Source organism: Cinclus cinclus, chromosome 10 (genome assembly GCF_963662255.1).
Source record: "Cinclus cinclus chromosome 10, bCinCin1.1, whole genome shotgun sequence".
In the NCBI taxonomy this organism is placed as follows: domain Eukaryota; kingdom Metazoa; phylum Chordata; class Aves; order Passeriformes; family Cinclidae; genus Cinclus; species Cinclus cinclus.
Window position 1 is genome coordinate 8,539,543 of NC_085055.1, and position 22,952 is coordinate 8,562,494.

At 42.3% G+C, this 22,952-nt stretch overlaps 1 protein-coding gene across 2 annotated transcripts in view; it reads left to right on the top strand.

The window, feature by feature from the left end:
- The window catches only part of SENP5 (SUMO specific peptidase 5), a 54,392-nt gene that overhangs the window by 3,246 nt on the left and 28,194 nt on the right, over positions 1-22,952 (top strand). The window contains exons 2-9 of one of the 2 annotated variants that reach the window (XM_062499089.1): positions 917-1,022; positions 1,170-1,317; positions 1,935-1,982; positions 3,931-4,008; positions 7,337-7,474; positions 9,110-9,193; positions 10,584-10,634; positions 10,725-14,502. In XM_062499089.1, the coding sequence (XP_062355073.1) occupies positions 917-1,022; positions 1,170-1,317; positions 1,935-1,982; positions 3,931-4,008; positions 7,337-7,474; positions 9,110-9,193; positions 10,584-10,634; positions 10,725-10,835 (764 nt within the window). In that variant the 3' untranslated portion in view covers positions 10,836-14,502. Of the gene's footprint in view, positions 1-916; positions 1,023-1,169; positions 1,318-1,934; positions 1,983-3,930; positions 4,009-7,336; positions 7,475-9,109; positions 9,194-10,583; positions 10,635-10,724; positions 14,503-22,952 lie in introns of those variants that run through there. The other variant, XM_062499090.1, reaches the window with a different exon arrangement.

Sequence of the window (22,952 nt, forward strand, 5' to 3'; positions counted from 1 at the left end):
ACAGAACACATGTTTTCTGCTGCATCTGAAAATTCATTTTCAGAGAGCTGGACAACTTGGTCTTTTTTTCTCTTGTTTACTAGCAAGTGTTGAAATCCTGTTCTCCATTCTCTTTCATTCTCAGACTGGTTTTGGATGCTTGTATGGAATTTATATCTCCAGTGTTCCAATCTTGTGTTTGAGAAAGAAAAAAAGTCGGTTTCCTAGGTTTTTCAATTCCTCCAGCATTCATCTCTTAATTATTTCCAAGTTAATATCTTTTTCTGGCGTGGTTGCTCAGTGTTTTCCTGGGCAATGACAGGCTGACATGGCTGTCTGTGTCACCTTAAATGCAATCCCTAGGATACAAGGGTAAAAGAGTTAAACTTGCTGGGAGCCTGTCTGGTGTCTGTTCTGTTCACTGTGGTGCGGCAGCGGAACTGAGCAGACTGCAAACACTGCCAGCTCCAGCTGCCTGCATTTGAGGAGAGTCATTCTGCCTGCCATAAGGACAGGATACTGGCTTTTCAGTGAAACCTGTTGTGGGAACTGATGGCTTTTCGCGTTGCAGTAAAATGATTTAAAATGCTAATTGAAGTAGGGAAGGGGATGGATTCTTCTCTAGCACTGGTATAATTAGTTTGCTGAAGATATGTATGTGTATTGCAAGAACAGGGGCTGATCTTTTCCTGTGAAGCTGAGTGATCAGATTAATGCATTTTTATTTTTGTCCTTCCCCTACCCCCGCATTTATTTAATGTTGCCAATTTGAGATTAGTTTTCTTAAATACATACTTGCCATGTGTGGTGCTGCATGTTGGTTGGGTTCAGGATGACTGCTGCTTGTACCTGTAAGAACTGAGAGCTTTATTGGATTGGTGAACTCTGAAGATTTTTTTAATATGTCTGCACTTTCATTTTTCTGGTATATTTAAAGGATTCCTAGATGAAGTTATGAAGAAATATGGCAGTTTAGTACCACTCTGTGAAAAAGATGTCATGGGAAGATTAAAAGAAGTCTTTAATGAAGATTTCTCCCATAGGTGTGTAGCAGTGTCACATTGTACACGTGGTAAACAACAAATCAGTTGCGTTGCTACTGCATGCTCTACATCTAACAACTAGCAGAACAGAATCCATTTGACATGACTTTGACTTGATTTTTCTCTACCTTTTCAATCCTGTTTTAGAAAACCTTTTATCACCAGGGAAATCATGAAGTATCGGGAAAAACATCCAAAAACCTCCACTTGCAATTTCCGGGTCTTCTATAATAAGCACATGCTAGATATGGATGATTTGGCTACACTGGAGGGCCAGAACTGGCTGAATGACCAGGTCAGAGATGCTTGGTATTTATGTGTTTCCCTAACCCTTTTTAGCCCATTTACATTAGAATACCAGTTGTGCACCTTCTGCTGACATTACAGGTGGACTATCCTTACTTTACACTTCACAGGTAAAAGGAGTGGTGGTCAGCTTTTACAGTGACAGATGCAGTAAATGTGGAGGCTGGGAGGTGTCACAATTAGACTGTTTCCTTTTGAAGAAATAATGTTGTACTATTTTGATAAAATAGTGGCTACCTCTATAGGCTTTAGTAACTTTCTCCATCCCCAGCTTGAGCAGATTACAAGAATGACAGAATGAAATAGCAAACTGTGGCCCACAGCCAAAAAAACAGGAAGGCTGCAGAGCCCAGGGCATGCACCAGTAGATTTAAATTGAATTAAACTACATTTAAGATTGAGGCAGACTTCAAACAGCCAGTTACAGTCTCTCTCCAGGATGACCACTATTAGTTGCAAAGTGCTTGTCCTTCAGACAACGTGGCTCTAAAGGCTCCTCTCCATACTGCTGGTGTAAGTGGTAGGAGCCTATGTTTTATGGGCACTTGTGAATTTGGGTCTTAAAATTTGTGATGTATGTATTTAACTATTTGCAAACTCTTCCAGATAATTAACATGTATGGTGAACTCGTAATGGATGCCGTCCCTGAAAAGGTGAGGGAGTTTTATTATTATTTATTATTATGCAAATGTACCTTAGGAGTGGTGGAGAGGGGAGGGTGAAACTTCGCACACTTCAGATAGAGAATCAGGATTCAACTCAACCATAGTCTGAGTAGTTCAATTATAATTTGTTACTATGTGCTGCTCAGATTTTCTACCTTTCCTTTTCCCTTTTCAGTGCTGTTGCTGTTTTTTCAGGAGCTGAGTGTATTAGCTCTGCAGGTGGTCTCTGTGGTAGCCCATTGTTACTGCTGTACCTGTAGAAGACAGGTGCTCTGTTTTTGCCCATCTGACTCTTACTTCCCTGGAGGTTTCTGTTTCCAGCTTATCTTCTTCTGAAGTGCTGTATTCATGTCTTTGCTCACCAGCCTGGTGTTTCAGCTGAAATTTCTGATGAAGATGGATTTCTGCTGAGATGACAAACCATGAGTGTTAGCATCTGAACCATGCACATGTGCTGCTTGCACTCACCCTCCCACCCACCTCGTAGCTGTGGGGGCTGTAACAGCTCAAGCTGTGTCAGCTGCCTGCCTTGTGAATGTGAATTTGTGTGGAGCTGCTTGGTTCCTTGGCAGTACAGACTCTGCAGGACTCTGTTTTGTGCATCCTCCTCAGAATGCTTACAGCTTTGCAACTGCAGTGCCTGACTGCTGGTGGCAGTTGAGAGAGAAAAAGCAAAAAAAAAAAAAAATGTAATCAAGATAACACCCCCCCCCCCTCCAATTTTGTGACTAAATTTGCAGCAGTGACAATTATAAAAACCCATCTGTTTACTAGTAGGGCAGAACAGTTTTCAGGTGAGACCACAAAGGAAGAACCAAACAAAGCCATTTTCAGATGAGCTCTACACAATGTAACTCTTAAAATCTTCAAGCTCTGAAGAAAGAGTGCTGTTGCTTTGATTGGAGGTGATGGTGATTCTTCATTAGTATTCTCCCTACCTCCTGAGTGTGCTAAGCTTGGGGTATTGGAGATTGTATCTGTTTGCTTGTGTCTGCTTTTTCTTCCTAGTGCATAATTGAAATCCTCATGGGAGATTTTGTGCTGGTACCTCAGAATGTGGTTTTGAAGTCTGTTGGCATAGCTAATGGGTGTTAGACTGTGTTCTCAGATGCTGAATTTTCTTTTTTTTTTTCACATAACAACTCAAGCCTTCTACCACCTCTACACTAGCAGAATTATTAAAAACAGATGTTGCAGATTTCTATTTGTATTAATCTGTTCTGTAATTGCAAGAAGCTAAGCGCAGGGAATAATGTTAACCTGGAACGATTTTTTTTTTTTTTTTGCATAAGCTTTTTTTTGACACTTTTTTGTCATAAATGTCAGTTTTCACTTACTAAATGGTATGGTCATACCTTAAAAATACTTCTCAACAGCAGAATGTTGTTTTTGTCGGGAGCTTATCATAAGAGCTGAATACCAAAGACAGTGTTGTTGGACTAAATCTCATAACTGTTTTGACCAATTTTCTTTTTCTGCATCTCATCTTCCAGTAACTAAAGACAGAAGTTACTCCTTTCTCCACCATCCCTGCTTTTCCAGTCCAGTCTTCTCTTCCTTGTTCCCTGTAAAGAACAACAAAAACTTAACAACTCCTTGTCCTGGTGCTTCTCTCCCAAGTCCGTCCCCAACAAAAAAGTTAAACATGATACGCCTGGAGATACAAAAATTTAAATATAAATGCTGCAGTGGCTTACATGATATATTATAGGAAAATAAAGCTTATTTTATTAGCTTGGTGAAGAACAGTAATAGTTGAGGCTTGGCAAAGCCTCTGTTTGTCCCTACTGGGGTTCTGTTTCTAAACCTGCATTAAATATTGCCTCATTACAAGTTGTTTTGTATAAATTATCCTGGGGGAAGGGGAATGACTGTGCATGAAAATGTCTGTGCTCATTTCTCCTCTCTTTCTCTCTCTCTCTCTCTCTCTTTTTAGGTTCATTTCTTTAACAGCTTTTTTCATAGACAGCTCGTAACCAAAGGATATAATGGGGTGAAACGATGGACTAAAAAGGTACTTTTAACTTGGTGTCATCAGAGCTGGGGTTCTGCTGGGCTGGGCTCAGTAACTAGCTTGAAGCTTGGTTACAGTGTGTTATTTGCAAAGAACGGCTTAGCAAAGGAGATGTACAAAGCAAGGGAGGGGCTTGATGAAAATAGTAGTGTGGCACTATTCAAGTTAGTAGGGGTATGTTGTACTTGGAATGGCTAAATCCTCAGTGGGAGGTTATCTCTTTGTGTATGTTCATGCAAGTTGTTAATTTAACTACAAGAAATGTCTCTTACTGCTCCTGACAGTGCCAGGTACGCTAATCTACAGGAGGGCAGACTTAATTCTGCTTCTTCCTTTTATCTCAAACTGGCATTCTTTGACAAAATCAAATTGTTACGCTAAGTAACACATACCAGGTACTAGAAAGCAGAAAAGAGACTCATGGTTAATAAGCCAGACTGTTGTTCTTATTACAAGAACAGAATTCACCTTGCTTTCCAGAACCCACAGTAGATCATGGGTGTGATATCTTCAGGGGAAGCTAATGCAAAAAGGAATACTCTCTTCTTTTTTTTTTTTTTTTTTTTTTTTCAATGAACATTTGTCCTTTCTAATATGGGAGATGAGGCAAGACTAATCAAAGGCCGTGTTTGAATGTATGATCTTTCTGCAGAAGTACTTAAATAGCACACATCTGTGAAATGCTAGAGATGAACTCATTATCCAAATATAAAATCTATTCATATAATTTATTAAAAATCTCTTTAAAGAGAGATGGAATATCAGTGCTTAATATTCCCACATATTATTTTTTAAACGTTCCTTTTCTCTAGCAACCCAAGTTTTGTAAAAGCCCCCAAAATTAAGGTAGATTCTGGAAGCAGGATCTGTATTGGTTTTGCTGCTGAGAGGTACTTGATGAGACAGGACAATTTTTAGGTATTCACACTTAAATTCCTGAATAATCTCTCAAGCAAAAATGAGATCTATGCAGTTTCTATGGGAAGAATTCTATAGACTCGTTCATCCTGCAGTGTGCAATTAAGGGGAATTTGTTTCTGCTCTTTAAACACACCAGAGTATTGCACCATGTTTTGTAAATGTTTTCTCCTGGGATACAGGATGTCCTGTGCTGGCTTTGGCTGTGGTTTCAGAGCTCCTGCTTGTGTCTGTCCCTTCTGATCACCCATCACACTGGCTCTCCTGATCCACTGTCATGACACAGAACTGACTCTACTCTCTTGGTGAAGTGAATCTGGGTTGCCACCACTCTTCCTGTACATCAGTTCATAACTAAAGACCCTGCTTTTGGCTGCCTGTTTCTACTCTTCTGCAGGATTGCACACGTGCAGTAATCCCACAACTAGAGCCACATGAGAACCCTTCAGTTTCATGTGTCTCTGCTGTTGCTGGACATCACAAAAGATATAGTTCATTTATCTTGCTCCAGTTTTCCTTTGTGTCTCAGCTTGCTGCTGGCTGGCATCCCTCTGCTTCTCTCCAAGAATGATGGATCTGTGTGTAGCAAGTGTGCTGTAATCTGGTCAGGAAGCAGTTTCTGCAGGTGGGAGCAGGGTCGATGCTTGTCACAATCAAAGGACTGTTGTGAGCCAGGCTCGGCTGATAACTGCTGTGAATGCCCAGACCTTTTTGTCTCTTCAACTTCCCATTGTTACTCAAGAAATAGACTTTTCTTTCCTACAAAAGACCTGCCCTTGCCAGTAGTGTTGCAATTATGTACTGTTCAAATTGCACAGTGCTTAAAAAAAACAGGAAAAAAAGCTTAGAAATCTTCCCACAGGATGAGTTCATTTAGTTCTGTATTCTATTTTTGCTTATTTTCTGGACTGTGCCACCAAAACCCCAGTAATTAGACACTTTTTTCAAGGGGAGCTAGGAAAAAGAAGATCATGAAAGGCCCTGGCTTGGCTGGCTTCCAAAAGCATAAGGGCTCATCTGCCATACAGACACTGGGGGTGTTGCATCTGATCTACTTGTTCTGTGCTTCAGGACCTTTTCCCTTGTTTGCTTGCCTGTGACCACAGTACATCTGGTACAAAGTTAGCTTTGAGAAAGGATGAATCTGCTTTACCTTCTAACCCTCCTTTCCTCTGCTCGCCAAAGTATTCTGCACTCCTCTGCATTCCTCTTCCACAGCCTGTGTTAGAGCAGAAGGCATTTGCAAACTGCAAACTTGCTGTTTTTGTGGGGTGTTTGTGATTACAGCTTCTTCATAGAATCATGGAATGGTTTGGGTTGGAAGAGACCTTACGGATCATCCAGTTCCACCCCCCAGCCATGGGCAGAGGCACCTTCCACTGTCCCAGGCTGTTCCAAGCCCTGTCCAGACTGGCCTTGAACACTTCCAGGGATCCAGGGGCAGCCACAGCTTCTCCAGGCAGCCTGTGCCTATGTCTCATCACCCCCTCAGGGAAGAATTTCTTTCTTGCATCTAATCTAAACCTGTCCTCTGTCAGTTTAAAGCCATTTCTTCTTTTCTTGTCCCTCCATGCTCTTGTCCAAAGTCCATCTCCAGTTTGTTGTAGCCTTTTAGGTACTAGAAGGTGCCATAAAGCCTCTACAGGGCCTTCTCTTCTCCAGACTGGGCAGCCCTAACTCCCTCAGTGTATCTTCATAGCAGAGGTACCCCAGGCTTCTGAACATCTTTTTGTCTTTCTCTGGACCTGCTCCAGCAGGTCCACCTCTTTCGTACGTATGGGTCCTCAGAGCTGGACACAGCACTGCAGGCGTCTCCTGTGAGAACAGCAGAAAGGCAGAATCTTCTCCCTGACTTGCTGGCCTCACTGCTTGTGATACAGCCCAGCATGCAGTTGGATTTCTGGGCTCTGAATGGGCTGTGAATGCACGTTGCTGCATTGTGTTGAGCTTCTCATCAACAGCCCCAAAGCCACCTACTCACAAAGCAGCTTTGATGGAAATGTGTGGTGCTCGCACTGGACAAGTGTCATTACTAAAGAGATGTACCTAACCTAAACTGAGCTTCAGTTGTATTGCCATCATTACCTAACAAATCCCACTTCAACACGGATGTTGCAGTGCAACATGAGCAGGATTTTGTCACAAATACAGTAGTGATTAGTTCTGATACTGTACAAGGTTCCTCAGCCACTTTCTGGACTGTAATGTATTTTTGTACCTGCTAATAAGTTGTGCATTGGTTAAACATGAAGAATGTGGTGAAAGAGTGGAGAGGGGGAAAGATTTCAGTTACGGAGTGGCAGAAAGGAAACCTGGATACAGTTAATCTCTTGCTTTGCTGTATTCTGCCTGTGGAACTCTAATATATGGGTTTTTTTTGTTTGTTTCTTTTTTTTTTTTTTTTTGCCAGGTGGACTTGTTTAAAAAGACTCTCTTGTTAATTCCTATTCACCTGGAAGTCCACTGGTCCCTCATTACTGTGAACATCCCCAGTCGAATTATTTCATTTTACGATTCCCAGGGCATTCATTTTAAGTTTTGCGTAGAGGTAAGAGTGACAGCTGTGTCTGCAAAACTGTTTTCTTAAACAAAACACTCCCCCTTTGTTTCTGTTCAGCAATAAACTTTAAATGTGGTATGTCTGTCATTGTCTTTCTGTGTATGAAATGAGAATTAGCCTGTCCTGCTGAGGAATCTGGAGCACAGAGGTTGAGGACCAATTAGCCTGACCATGTAATCAGCACAGCTTTGGTCACTCTGACTTGGCACTCCCACAAAAAGCAGGAGCTCAAAGCCCAGTGCCATGGGGAAGCAGAAGAACCCCAAGGAGAGTGGGGGCATTTCTTTCATCTGTTAAGGGACTTGTGTTTAGGTTAAATGATAAATTGTGGTCCTTTAGGGGATAGGTTGCCTGGGTGAGAGCACAGAACTGAAGATGCTGTAGTGTTGCCCAGTGGGGTTTATGTGTTACTGTGCTATTAACAGTATGTTGCCTTTTTCCTTAGCCTGCATTGAAACAGGGTGTTTGCCTCTGGTTGTAACCCAGCCACCTTTCAGGGCTGCAACCTGAACACTGGACTTAAATTATCAGTCTTCCTGATAAAGAGCAGCCAGGAAATTTTTGCTGGGCTTAGCAAATTATAATGACCCTCTTACAAAAGCTAATTTTGTCAACTTAATTGCTTGCTTGATGCAGCAGCCCTCTACTTTTAACTGTGTGTAGTTGTTGGCTTACAGAAGAGTAGTAGTTATTGTACCCAGGAGAGCTCCTAGCTAGGCCTTCTGAATGAAGATAGTATGCCTGCTGGCATTTGCTGAGGATGAAGCTAGTGTTTGTCCTGGGAACAAGAGAACTCATGCTCTCTGGCTTGTGAATGTGCAGCATGAGCCAACCACCCCTCTTGGCACCCTATGTTCTATCCTGCAGCCTTGCAATGTGATTTCTCCCATCCCATTCCAGGCAAGGCATTTGCACTTGAATGTCTCACAGACATGAGGAACTTTTATTGCTGCCTGTTCTAGGGATAGGAGGGGAGCAAAAAATACACTATATCCACACACTAAGGTGAATATTTGTATGTTATGGTGTTTAAATTGTGGTATAAATGCTCAGCCTGTTTACAGAGAAGTAGGATTTGCTTAATCCAAAACCATAGTCTCATTTATCTTGCTTCATTCTCTTTGCTTGTGCCAGCCTTTTTTTTTTTTTCCTGTATGTCACTAAAACTCTCCCTGGAGCTCTGTTGATTAGCTGCAGAGCTCAAACATTTTGCATGGAGATTCCAGAGGAAAATGCAGTTGTATTGAATGTGAGGGCCTTGTTGTCAGCCAGGTAGCCAGGAAAGAACATATGCCAGGCTACTCTTGCTTTTTTCTGAATGTCTGGGAACACTCTGACCTTGTGCCTGGGTGCCACAGCTAGTCTGGTATGAAGTAGAGCAGTGTACAGTGTGACTGAGGGGTGTTAGAGCTCCCCTTGATAGACTAACATGAACCTTGATGGTAGAAGGCACAGTTCCCACCAGATGTCATTTCTTTACCTCTAGATTTGAACTCAGCTCCTAAAATGCTCACCTGAAATTTGTGCTCATTGTCAAAAGGATACCAACCAACCAGTCAGTGTCTCTCGCCTGTTCTTTAGTGGGTGAATAATGTTGCTTTTTTTTTCCTTTCTTCTTTAAAGAACATTCGAAAGTATTTGCTGACTGAAGCAAAAGAAAAGAATCACCCCGAGTTCCTTCAGGGTTGGCAGACTGCTGTGACAAAGGTAAATGACAGCACTTTAAGCCCTGGGGTTTGACTTTGTGGGAGATTTCATGAAGCTGCTTCTAAATCCGTATATTTATTCAAGTAGTAAATGGGTTTATGCTGCCCACATGGAGGGTGGTGGGAGAGATGCAGGTAGTTACACATGGGAATTCCAGCACTGTTGCTCATGCAGCTCCCACCAGGGCTTTAGCACTTTCTGCAAGTGACTTGGTGATCTTAGCCTTTCTCTGGACAATTAAATATGTGCACAGCAAAACCTGCAGCTGGTGTCCATGTTGACAAAAGGTCAAGGACTGAATGAACTGGACACTCAGCTGTGCCACTTCTCCTTAAAGGGCTGTTCTGAATGGATGGGCTTTGGTGAGGGAGGGCACAGGCTGGTGTTGCTACTGCTGCTATTTTATGTTTGCTATGGATAGAGGGCTTTGGTCTCCAGGGCTGTTTGTGGCACATTGCGTTTGATAGCAAGTAAACAAAGTCTGGCAACAATAAATGGGAATAACTTGTGTGTAGTGTAAATGAGGGAATATGTAATTTGCGTAGCCATCCCATAATGGCTCCAAAGATATAAAACAGGTCATTGCACACTAGACATACTTCCAACAGCTCCCTCCTTGCACAGGTTTATTTATAGATGCTGATACAATGATGAAATGATTCCTCTCTGCGCTCATGCACAACCTGTGCAGTCAGTTCATCCTCCTGCATTCTGTGAGGCAGAAGATCTGGGAGTTGAGAAAAAACAATTACTTTGCTTTTTCAAGTGCCAGAGACATAATAGCACTAGTGATTGGGACTTTTTAGCTCTGCATATCAAAATCGAGCATGTTTGAGGAAATAATGAAGGTTGAAAGTTATCATTTGAGACTGCTTTGCTCAGCCCTGTTGCCTAGTGATGAGCCATTTGTCATGTTCTCTGAAACCCTTTGGTGTGGCTGGGGGAAGAAAGCCACTGCTGGTGGCATGGATGCTGCGAGTAATCTTCCTCTAGGCCTGTGTGACTTTGCTGATACAGTTTTGTCCTGTGTAAAGTAGATAATGCTGTACAAACATTTATTTAAACTAATTGAGAAGCTGTTCTATGTAGGTCACTAAAAGAAAATAAACTTGAAAGAAAGACTTATAATTTATTTTCTGTCCTACACTATATATTTTTCTAAATATTAGGTGTTATTCTAACAAGGTGTTGAGTGTCACCTTGCAAAGTTTGGGATGTGAACAAGTAATTACAACTCCAGTTTCTGCTGCTGCAGAACAGGTGGCTCTGAGCATGAGACAACTGATCCTTTTGCTAAATCTCCTTTTGGACTTTAAGCAGGAGTTACAGAAAGAAAGGATAAGTAAAAGGATAATGATGACAAGTCTCTGGTTGTTTCTTTTCCTTTCAGTGCATTCCACAACAGAAAAATGACAGTGACTGTGGGGTTTTTGTGCTCCAGGTGAGAGTATTCCTTTTTAAAAATCAGTGGCCTGTATTGTTCATGTAGTAAATGTCCTGTTTTTCAACCAAGCCTTTTCCTTTTCCCCAGTACTGCAAGTGCCTCGCCTTAGACCAGCCTTTTCAGTTCTCCCAGGAAGATATGCCCCGAGTGAGAAAAAGGATTTACAAGGAGCTGTGTGAACGCCAGCTAATAGACTAATAAAATGCAGCCAACCTAATTTCTCTGGCATTTCTGACAAGTTGCAGCTGGTGTTTGTGTACTTGAATTTCTGAAAATTTCCATGAATTTCGAGCGATTCTCAGCTGAGTGGTGTGGCCACTGTTGTTACCTCAATCTTTTGCAAAATTCTTTAATTGGCAGAACATAACAGAGCTGCCATAGACTATTCATAATGTCAGTTTGGTTCTCTTATGTTCTTTCCTGTATTTAATATTTATTACTTCAGCATGCATATAGGCAAAGCATGCAACTAAAACCATGAAATGGTAGATTGGGGGCACCTTTGAGGTGTAGCTAGAAATGACAAATACAGGTGAATTTGTCTGGAAAAATAAAGTTGCATGATATGTTTTCTGATGCAATAATGCTTTGAATGTATAAAAAAAATCAATGCCATAGAAAGAACAGCTAGAACCTATTTGATAGTTCCATTGTCCCTGTTGTGGCTGTGTAATACTGAATACCACATTTTACACATTTTTAGAGTGGCTAAATTCATGTACAGCTTTAATTTGTGAAGACCCCTTTTTCAAATAGTTAAAGATGGTAAAAAAGTTTGTTCTGTTAGCTTATCTCTGGCTGTCAGCCTGCCCCTATAGATAAAAAGCAGCCTTTGCACAAATAAAGCTTCAGCACTTGTCTGTATAATAGAAAGTACAGAAGTGTTCAGTCAGTCAGATGGATGGTAAGTTCCTAGATGCTGCAGAAGTCTCCATGATGTGTGTATTAAGGAGAATTATAAAGCTGGCCCTGAAGAGTCACAGTTTAGATAGTAAGATAAACTCCTTGGCTGTAACTGTTTACATCTCAGATGGCTTTGCATCATTTCTCAGATCCACAGTGTGCAGTGAAAATGTACCATTTCTCCCTTCAGCTCTGTCTTCAAAGCTTGTTGTCTTTAACCTCCTGTTGCCTTTTGCTTTTGTTCAAATGTAAATTAATTCATTTCTGCTGCATCTGCTGTTTGATTGTCTCCAACATCCCTGGTTTTGTCTGCATTCAGTAGCACCGATGGGTCTGGTTGGGAGTTCCAGCACTTGTGGTGGGTGCAGTGCAAACACAGCAAGGTGATGTCATCGTGCTCCAGAGGGGTGGGAGCCCTCAAGCCCAGTCCTGAGCTTTGCAGGGTTGTGCTGGCCAGGGGATGAGGGAGAGTGGTGGATCTGCTGGGCTTTCACCTTGGTTTTTAAAGCATGATGTGCTCCTTGCTGAAGGAGCTACTTCTGTTTGAAGAGACTGTTGTCTGGCACTGCTACACCGGCAAATGTCTTTGCTGTATTCTTCTGCCAGATACAGGAATGAGCCCAGAGGAAAAGTATTCTCATTGCTCATATAATCTGCTGCAGAGTTTCACGTTGTGTCCGTCCATAGCCCTGGCTTCTGATGGAGGAAAACCACTTTGACTTTCCTGTCTTGCAAATTAATCCAGACTTGAGCTAAGCCAGGTGCAAATCCCTCCTGGATGACGGGAGGGAGCAGTGAGGGAGTGCCAAGCACAGTCAGGCCAGGAAGTGGAAGCATGAGCACACTATGCTGTGCTGGAGGAGTTCCTGCAGTATCCTTGCATGTTCCCACTTCCCCTTGTTGGCAGCTGGCAAGGACTGGCTTAATTTAGCAAGATAAGGAAAGCCTTAAGCACTCGGTTAGATAATTTAAACGAGGAACTTAATGAATCAGAAAGAACCTAAAACCCAGACAGGCAAGATACATCTGCCCATTGCATAGTGCAGAGCACCCCACAGCACAGGGTTTATTTGTGTTTCCCTGAGGTGTGACTGATAGGACAGCAGCACCTTCTTGAGCTGAGTGCTTGTGAGCAGTGGAGGGTGACTTCCATGAAAATTGAAACTTGGGATGTCGTTTCTCCTGTGGGGTAGCACATATAAGCCAGTGCTGCCATTCTCTGTGCACTGGTGTCACATGAATGATTCCAATGCTTATGTGGTGGAACAACTGGTCCGGGCCACAACTAACCTAGAGAACAGTTCTTACCTCCATATAACTTGCTACTAAATGTATATCCTGGTCTGAAGGAATACACAGAATTGGGTGGCCAGGAAGAAATGTGGAGGTAGTGCCACTTTGGGTGCATGCAAGTGAGGCTTAATTTTCAATACTCCTGTCAGAAAGGGAGCGGAACAAAAAGAGAACTGCATGAGCAAATTGCATTTATTTTCAGAAGGTGAGCAATTTGGTAAGGAATCTTGAAAGGTGTCCTGTGAGACTACCAGCCTGGGAGGCTCAATGCCTCAAAGAAAAACCCTTTTGTTTCTTTGTTTTGTTTTTTTTTTGTGCAAGTTGCTTTGTTGAAGGATATTTTTCATTGCATGGGAATGTGCTGGAACATTGCACTACAGACAGTTGTTTCCTAAGGCTTGGTGCCTACTACTGGTTGGTAGGATCCATCTTGCTCTATATGAGAGGTCATGAGGAATCTTTACTCAAAATCCCCTTAGCAGCAGCATCAGCCAACAGGATTTCTGTGAACTCTGTGTTGAACATGGGTGCTTTGAAGCAAGTGCATGTGTGTCCCAGATCGTTTGAGGGGAGGGGCCTTGCATTTGAATCTGCTGCCTTGTGAACTGGGGAACAGGGTGGGGAAACATGCATGTTGGAAAGTACTTCTTATGTGCTTTCTTGTCATCTAGAGGTTTCCTGACAAGTGTTCCAGTTGGTTGTGGGGCAGCACAGAGGAGTTGCACTTGAATCTCCAGCTGTGAACACACCAGTGAGGGGCCTCTGAAAAAAAAAGGAGGGGAAATTGAAAACAGATCTAATGTAAGCAAAGTATGTTGGTGCAGTGTTGAAATTAATCACAGGCAGTCGGAATCTCGGGCTCTGTAATGGTGTATCCTGTGAAACTGGACTAATTAACTCCTCCTTGAGAATGTCTTTGATGCCTTAAAGGAGATGGACTTCATAATCTGTAGTCATTTTACTAGTTCTTAAAACATTCAGAACTATGTAGAGTGTTTTTATTATGAGAGGCACATTTATGTGGATGTAGTTATGGCTGTTAGCAATTCCATTAATGTGATCTTCAGATTTTCATAAATCATTCTGAACTGGTTTGGCAGATGCTTAAATTTCATGACTTGTTCCAAAGAGATTGTCTCGCTGTGCTGATTTATACAAATAGTCCCAGAACTGGTGAAGCCTCTGCCTCATGTGTGACAAATTTAAGCTACCTGAGTTGTAATAAACCTTAAACAGAATTGAAAATGAATTATCAGTTTCAATTTCATTTGCTTTAATCTCTAGTTTTAAATGACTGTGCCCCTGATACAAATCAATAAATGCAGAGTGTGGCCTTGATTCTGCAAGGTGAGTGGAGAGATGCCTATTGCTGAGCTGCTGGTACTTGCAGAATGGAGGCTGGATCTTTGTGCTGTCTAATATGCAGTTGTTTGGCTCTTACATGGCTCTCTTGAGTGTGAAGATGATATTTTGAATGTTTCACATGCACTGATCACCAAGCCAGACAGGCTTGCACAGAGCTGCTGGCTTGTGTTGAATCTCCAGTGTAATGCTTAAACCACCTCTACTTTCTCAGAGTTTTGATTGGCGTTATCTACTGTAGCATTTACTCAATTCAACGTGAAAATTTAAACCTTGGAAAGTGCTGCAGATTTAACTCCACTGAGCAACGACTGCACTGTGGGTGTGCTCTTGCATTGAATAAAGCCCATGTTCCTGTGAAGTAATAAAATTGAGTTTTACCATAAACCTTATTTTCTTTCAGCGGTTTGGTTTCATTTTAATTTTAAAAGCAACCGATGTGATGTTTGAGGGAATGTTTGTAGCAGCTTGTTTTGGGATGTGTTATTAGGAGAAGCCTCTCCAGTTGATTAGTTCAATAACTCTGAGCTGAGCCTAATGATGCTCTCTGTCTCACAGTGATGTAACTTACTGTGCTTTAAGTTCTGACAACGTACAAGATTGGAGATGTCACCCATTGCATAAGTAAGGGTGGAAATCTTGCATTAGACACTTTCTTCTAAGGTGGCATTTAAAAAACACAAATCTGTCAACAGAACACATAGAACTTAAATTGCTTTTCTAGATCAAACTACATTAATGCCCTTCTTGCATTGTTTGTGGATTTAGCTGTGTAACTATAGAGTTAAATCTTGTCTGTGCCACATGTTACAAAGCTATACAGCTTGTGAATTTGTGATAATGGTGAGAATGAAGGCTTAGCAAATGTCTCTTTAAGCTATTAATCATGAGACTGGCAACATCATTGTCTTTATTACATTCATAATTTAAAAATCCTATCATGGAGGAGGAAACATGGATGCTTGTTAAATATATTCTTCAGTGGAAAGTACTAAGAAATCAGATCATTAAAGCACAGAATCATAAGAGACACTAAAGCCTTGCCAGGAACAATAATTACTATTTATATGTAATAGGCACTGGGAGGGAAAAAGATGAGTCTGGTTTGCTTATGCCTGAACTTAATGGGTTTTATGAGTAACCAGCTAGAAGGATTTGGGGATTGAATTTCATTTCAGAGTATGTAATATTACAAACTATAGAGCTAAAAACTGTTGTAAATGCAGTGAAATATCTTGAGAAATCAACTGGTTTGTTTTCTCTCAACACAAGTAAGCAGAACATGTGCGAAGCAGCTCCAGCTCCTGCCTGAAATTCTGATGAGATCTTAATTCTTGGGTTTAATTTCAGCATTGCTGGTAACTCATCTCCCCATACCTGGTACTTTGAGGTTCCAGAGCCCTCAGGTTACCTGAGGCTCTTTACAGGCAACTTCGGGAAGTGGCTGAGAGGAGGAGGAGGGATCAAAAATCCTTTGGGGAATCTATTTGCACCACCATGTGATAAATGTTTTGTGGGGGGAAGGGCAGGGGAGAAACTGATCTTTAAAAAAGATGTATTTAACTAGATAATGTGGGTCAGGTCATGTTTATGGTACCTATTGAGCTTGATGCAGACAAGGAGCCATCTTGTTTATGGAAACCTTTGAGATGAGTAGGAAAGAAATGCAGAGAAGGGATGCCTTCTGCAGGGATCATTGCACTGCACAAAGGGAGACTGTCTTGCTTCAAGCCTGTGCATTTTACATGAACTTAATGCAGGCAGCAACTGCAGCAAAGGAAGAAATTCCCTCTGCAGTGTTCAGCTGAACACAGTTTGTTTAGGGCAGTTGGGACTTGACAATTCATCCTCAGCATCTCTTGACACCTCCAGCCCATTGAAGAGCTGGCAGGCATTGCTGCTTCAGGCAAACACGGGGCTGCTCCAAGGGAAGGCCTCACAAATTCAATAGATTCTAGCTCCCTTTTCAGGTCTGCCTTCCTTGGGGTTTCAGGGGTTGGTGTTTTTTGTTTTGTTTTTAAAGAATTCTGAAGGTAGAGAGTTTTAGGGTAATTTGTCAGTTAGCATATTCCCTTTTCATTCAGGAATTTTGGCCTAGGAGATCTGCTCTCAGTTTTACATACTGAAATGCTTCTGTTTCACTCTTAATGGGCAGAAAAGAGTCTTAAGGTCAGAATTTTTGGCAGAGTTTTGGGTTTTGTCCTCTGGTGAATGGCTCTTCAGGTGAATGTTTTTTTTTTTCCTTCAAAGCATGTATATAGCTAAAATATTCTTAAGCAATGAAATGTAATGCCTTGAATTAATGGCTGCTTGAGATTCTTGTAAGCCATTGGTTGTCCCCAGGTGGGATGTCCTAATCTTTAGAAGGGACTGGGAAGTATTTTGAGGGGATCAGTGCTATTTAGAAAACAGGGAGCATAAAGGTCCAGCTCCCAAATTCACTCTGATCATTTTACAGAAAGAACCATCAGAAACAGCATTTAAGTCCTGGTGCAGGTCTTAGCAGGGCTGTAGCTCATGGCCTTTCCTGGGGCTGTGGGGGGATCCCTGGATGCAACCTGAGTCAGATGGATCTTCCCAGGGTACTCTTTGGCCACCAGATGTCACGCAAGGACCACCAGAACAGTGTGTGCTGCTGTGCTCCAGCTCCCAGCTCATGGTTGACCAAGCCATGGTTGTCTCCTGGTTGCATGTCACTGCCACGTCAGTGGTTGTCTTCTCACACGTTCCTCAGCAGCGTCTGCACTGCACTTGCAGAAAAGAATGTGTGTGTTACACCAAACCCCCCACCACCACCTTCCACCCACCATCAAATCCACTGAAAATCCCTCTGTATCAAACATGTAAGTGTTTGGCTCCAGTGTGATTACTCCCGAGTCCCATCAATTTTACAAATTGGCCGAAACATTTTTTGGTAGAGAAGCCTTGCATACCAGAGGTCTTTACTCTGATCAAACTGCTGCCCTGCCATAGATCATGACTGTTATTTTTATAACTCTGTATTACCGTGGCAAATGCTTGGAGGGGGGAGAAACCACATCAGTAGCAACTTCTGTCTGATTTGTGGTCATATGCTTATAACTTGACATGGTCTTGCAAATAACTAAACAAAACCAGGAATTCATTTAGGGGGAGAAAAAAAAGCCCTACCTCAAACTCCAAAAAAAGGCTGCATCGAGTATCATCTGTAAAGCGTCTGAATTGCTCACAATTTGGATCTTTTAATGGAAAATGGCTCGGAACAGGAATGGGAACTGGTTGCCCTCTGTTAGTGAGTTGGGGCTGTGCTGTGGCTGTCCAACCACTGCCAAACACTGACAGCCTTTGGGCCATGCATTTTCTTGAATTTTTATTTAATTGCTGGTGTCTGCTGAGGCTTTATCCTAAATTTAGTAACATTCAGAGCTCACTTTTCTCTGCAATACCTTTATAAATTCCCATATAATATGATGTCTAATTTTAAAGCCATCTGTCATTTTTGAGCTGTATATTTTCCAACTTTGAAAGGTCTTGTTGAAGGAAAATTTAAATTCATGGCCTACTGAAAATGCATTTTTCTTTAAATTATTCATTGATAAAACGTCTTTGAACTTGTGTTTGTGTAGCTGGTGAGTTGGGGGCAGATGTTGGGATTCCTGGATGGTCCTTGCACAGGTGCCCTATCTAATGCACTGCTCACCCCACGGCAGCAGTGGGACTTGCTGCATCGACACCTCACCCAGGGACCAACCTTCCAAGAGGTGTCCCCTGTCTGTCACACGCCGTCCTGTTCACTAGGTGGCAATGCTTCCCAGTCTAAAAGTTTCTAAATACTTCATTAATTATGCTAATCCCCGTCGTGGATGGAAAGTGAACTGCACTGGCCTGGCTTCGTCCTTGTGTCCTTTTTATTCTGCTTTGCTGATGGGATTTCTTGAGTTGAGTGACTTGCAGCATCCTCATCCCAGTTGAAGTTCTGGGTCCAGGGAAGGCTTTAGCTGTGAAAACTTGAGCAAGCCTTTTGGGAACACTGAAGGTACTGCCCTGGCTGTTGGCAACCAGCTCTGTGGTACCAACTCCACCAAAGTCATCATTCTCCTCCTCAAGTTATTGACCTGGATTATCACTTTGAATAGAAAATGGTCAGTGTACTTGCTGGAGTAGGGGTGGTGAAACCTTGCCTGTCCTAGAGTGGGAGTAAAGTGGGAATCCTTTCTGACATCAGACCAGCCACGGGAGCAGCAGGAGAGCAGGGTGCTCTGGAGGATAGTGAGCTGCTACGCATCACTTGGGTGTTTTGAGAGAGATTTGCTTGTATCTTTTCCATGTAGCCCTGTTATTTTGTTTTATATTTTTATGTCTTTCTCCTTTCCTTACCCCAAGTCTTAATTAAGGGCTGAAACCCAGTAGATTTAAGAATCCTATCTGTTGCCAATGGGAATTAATTGCAGCCTTTTGTAGGCTTTGAAATGAGATGAATTCTGCTTTTGGAGGCTCATTTTAGTAGCAGAAGTACTTGGTTTGTCCGTGGGACACATCAGGAAGGCAAGGTGACAAGGTCTCTGTGAGGTGCAGCTCTCACCTCTGTAGGTGTCAGGTCCTGGGTGTGTGAAATCACCGGAACCTGTGAGGCTGAGAATGACCAAACCCCCTGGAGGCAACTGATGGAGCTGAGAAGAGGGTGCTGCCCCTTGAGGGAGGGGGGTCCTGTCGCTTCCCACTGAATTCCAACAGTGCTTCCCAGCCTGCAATACTGATGGCCCTTTCCTTTTGCATCCATGGAGGTGCCACATCTGAGCTGAGACCTGCAGAAGCAGCTCCGTCCCACAGGTCCCACGCTGGGCTCAAGAACATCCTTGCTTTGCTCTCATAAAAGGACAACACAAAGTAGTTTTTGAGCAAGACTTTTAATGAACAAGCAAGATAAAAATAAATGTAAATTGAAGATCCTGTTTCTCATGCGTATTTTATTAAAGACTACAGAGTTGTTCATTCTTGCTGCGTAGTATAATTGCTAAAACATGATTTGTAACCAAATATAGCTGCTTGCATTAAAAATGGCACTACTTACTAGGGAGGATGATATGGTAAAGGAATGCTCATTTAAACAATTACATAGTTCAATTTTTGTATTCAAAACCTCAGCTTTTTCACTTTTTTAAAAGTGAACATAACCTTGAGATAGTTTTTAGCTTGAATTTTGTTGGACTGCACTTGGATGAAGAATGGTATGCAATTAAGCAATATACTTTTAAAACTGGTTATATACAGAAATTAAACTTGTCAAACCATGTTTTGCGTTTTGCAGTGATTGAGTACAAGATAACTAATGTGGCAGATTCTGGTCACAACAGGACAATGCCTTTCATCGTCCAGGGCCTCTGCAGCCATGGAAAGCATTTCCAGAAGCCATTTACAAGAGAGCAAGGGCTCACATTTTCTGATTTAGTGCCTACAGCATTTTGAAATGGTTTGTGCGGCTTTCTTCCTCTGAAATTCTAGAATTTCTAACTCTCGCCCTTCCATTGTGGGTTCAGATTTGCCAGGTGAGCAAGGATGGCAAGATTGATTCCCTGTTTTCCCAGTTTCATCTGAGCTGGGCTGTGTGCAGATCCCCTTGACCTACACTTGGTAGCTGGACTGGAAACTGGTGGCATGAGGAGATGAGCTTCCTGTGTGACAAAATGTGCAGATTATTACAGAGTAGTAAATAAATCCGTCCTTTTTCCCCCATCTAAAGATTGATGTGATGTTCTAGTGTGGAACCTAGTGCACTTAAGTAACCAAAGGGTTGCCTGTCTTCTGAAGGCAGGGATGCTCCTTTCTGAGTTTGTGACTTGCTGAAACTCCCACATCCATCACCTGAAGTTGGCCTTTCTAAAATACCTGGTCTGAGAGCAGGCAGTTGAGGCTGTGCTATACAAGGCTGGGGTCCCAGGACCTCCTCATTTCTCTCTTGCTGTCAAAAGATTTAAATATTTGCTGTCTCAAGCTCAGTGTTGACTGGAAAAGGGATGTATTGTGGTGTGCAGTCCTGACATGCAGGAAAATGCCTTTTCAAACCTCCTCTCTGCTGTTTCCCAGGGAATTCAAGAGCCAGTTGTATATCCACACCTTTCACTCTTAAGTACCCCTCTTGTGACAGTCAGATGCAAGCTATTTCAGAGATGACTTTAAAAAAATCAATAGTCCTGGGCAAAAAGTAAACAATTTCCCTCTGATTTGAGATGAAGTCTCCAAGAGCCTGTGGATGTCTCTGGGGAGGATCATCAAAACCATCCTCGGCCCCACTCCTATGGCAGAGTTTTCATCTGGAGGCAAAGAACAATTACATTTGATTTTAAATGCTCTTAGGAGATGATAACATTTTATTTTTAGAATTAGAATTAAAATCAGAATTTTTTTAGACTTGATGGGAAGTTTAGGATACTTTCACCCTTATGTAAACAAAAACATTGATTTTTGGTTAGATGTCTCCAAAGCCACACTTCTGAAACCTTATTCAACAGAATGCTTAAAGGTTTTATTTCTATCCCAAAGGTGAAAGAAAACAACTTCAAAATGTCAGAAATGTTGTTACTTGATGAGCTCTGTTTTTCGTAAGGTCAAGAAAAAATGATGGATACAGTAACAAGTGTTTCTACTGTTACCTTTTAAAATATATATGTGATGCTCAAGTTCATAAGTGAAGTGTGTGCCTTTCAGAAGCTAAAAAATAGCAGTGAAAAGCCAAAGTCCTTGGTCTGTCCCTCCTTGTTTCTCCTGAAATCGATTTTTGTTTTAAGTTCTTCTGGTGTAAATAATTTTAATGAAAAGGAGAAAATTGCTAGGTGGAGTTTATCATCTGGAATATATAAGCTTAGATGGTTTCTTGAAATATAGAAGACAGGTGAGGAGAGCTCTGAATGCCTTGGAGAAATAGTGGCCAACCCTTTAAAGAGAAAATAGTAATTAAAAAAAAACAAACCACAGAGTCTTTATCCTGCAGTAGGCTGATTTGGTGCCATTCTGTGTGAATGAAAGGGTTGGGGCTGTGGGTGCAGCCCTGGCACAGTCAGGGCGTACCTGGGTGTGTGATGGAGCTGCTCCTGTGCCTTGGACACATTGCAAGGCCAGACCCCTTTCTCACAGCCCTTGAAGCAGAGGCAAGAGCGGCTGAGGAGCCTCATCCTGTGAGAACTGTGGTCCCAAGAGATGGGGGAGCACATGTTTGTGGGGGGCAGGGGGGAAAAAGGGGATTTGAGCAAGGTCATGATCCATCCCACAATGGATCCATGTGATCCATGATCACACTTGCTCTGTGCTCCTCATTTCTTCCTTTTATCCAGCTCTGATGAACACATATCAGTTTGAAGGAAAAGGAGAGAGAGGAAACACTTGAGGTAGGAAGGGACCACCTGAATCCCAGCCCATCTCCTTCCCAGGAGAGGGTTGCATGCAGGAACATGTGTCTGTAGTTTTGTGCTCTCAAAACCTCTTTGTGCCTTTTGTCTTTATTGATGGGAGATCCTCTGAGGTGGTGGTTGAAATTTCAGCTTGTGTCTCTTGCCCCACTCCCCCACACCTTTATCAGGGTCCCATAGAGCATCCTCACCCTCCTGTGCCTCCACACCAGCCCATCAGAGGCTGGTCCCAGCTCCCACCCTGGTCGTTCCCCCCAGACACCTGAATTCCCCTGCCCTTATCCTGTCCCTGGTCACCTCCGTGTGGTTTTGTCACCGGGGCTGTGCTGATGAGCCTCTTCCTGTCCCTGCCTGTGCCTCTGCCATCAGCAGTGACCGTCCCCAGGGCATCCCGGCAGGGAGCAGGAACCTGTTTGCTGACACCAGCGGGCGTTCGAGGGGTTCCGTAATGCTTTGCAGACAATTTTCTCTCTGTTATTGTTTTAAACTCCATGTTAGCCATTCCTGCTTCCCAGGTTTCCGCGTGTTTCAAATTATTTTCCCCAGGGGCATCGACAGCATTTTTCCAAATTGAATCTCATTTATTTTCTACCCAGGTTTCCAATCTCTCTGGGGCCCTTTGTATTATTTCTCAGTCCGCACTGCCATGTACAATATATCCTAATTTAGTATCATCTGTGAATTATATTACCATGCCCTTTAGTTCTTCTTCTATTTAATGAAGATATTTCCAAGAAAAAAAATCTAAACTACATTTTATTAAAATAAGAAGGTAGAGTCTTAAAAACTCTTTTGTGGGTTTCCAGTATGAATTCTAAATCATTTTCAAATGAATCTTCAGCGTTTTAAAGAGAAATTAAAATCTTCCAAATACCAAAGTTTGTAGGTGTAAAAATTAATCAGTTTTTCAATTAGCTGAGACCTCTGTCCCTGTGTAGCGAGCTCTGCATTGTGCACTTTCCCTGACATAGACACCATCTATGTACTTGCAGCAGATTTTTTTTTTTAAAACCAGCACCAAACATATGTTTCAATTCCTCAATAAATTTGTTCTCTTTCCCTTCCTGACCTTTTCAGGTTTGCTCTATGTGTCTGTTCTAGCAAACATGTACACTGTCAGGAACGGTGCTGAAGCAGCATATTTTAATGCAAACTATGCAGGCTTATTCATAGGAAGTGATTTTTAAATTCAGAATCATGAATATTTGCACTGTAAGGTTGATTCTGTTGTAGCTTTTTATTTATAAGCGAAGAAGTGCTGCCTGTTGGTGCCTGACTGGGAGAGCGCCACGCCTCTGTTGTGGGGATTGCACTGTGCTATGGGAGCTGCATGTCCTATCAACACAGCTCAGATTTCCAGCCCTGGATAGGGAAA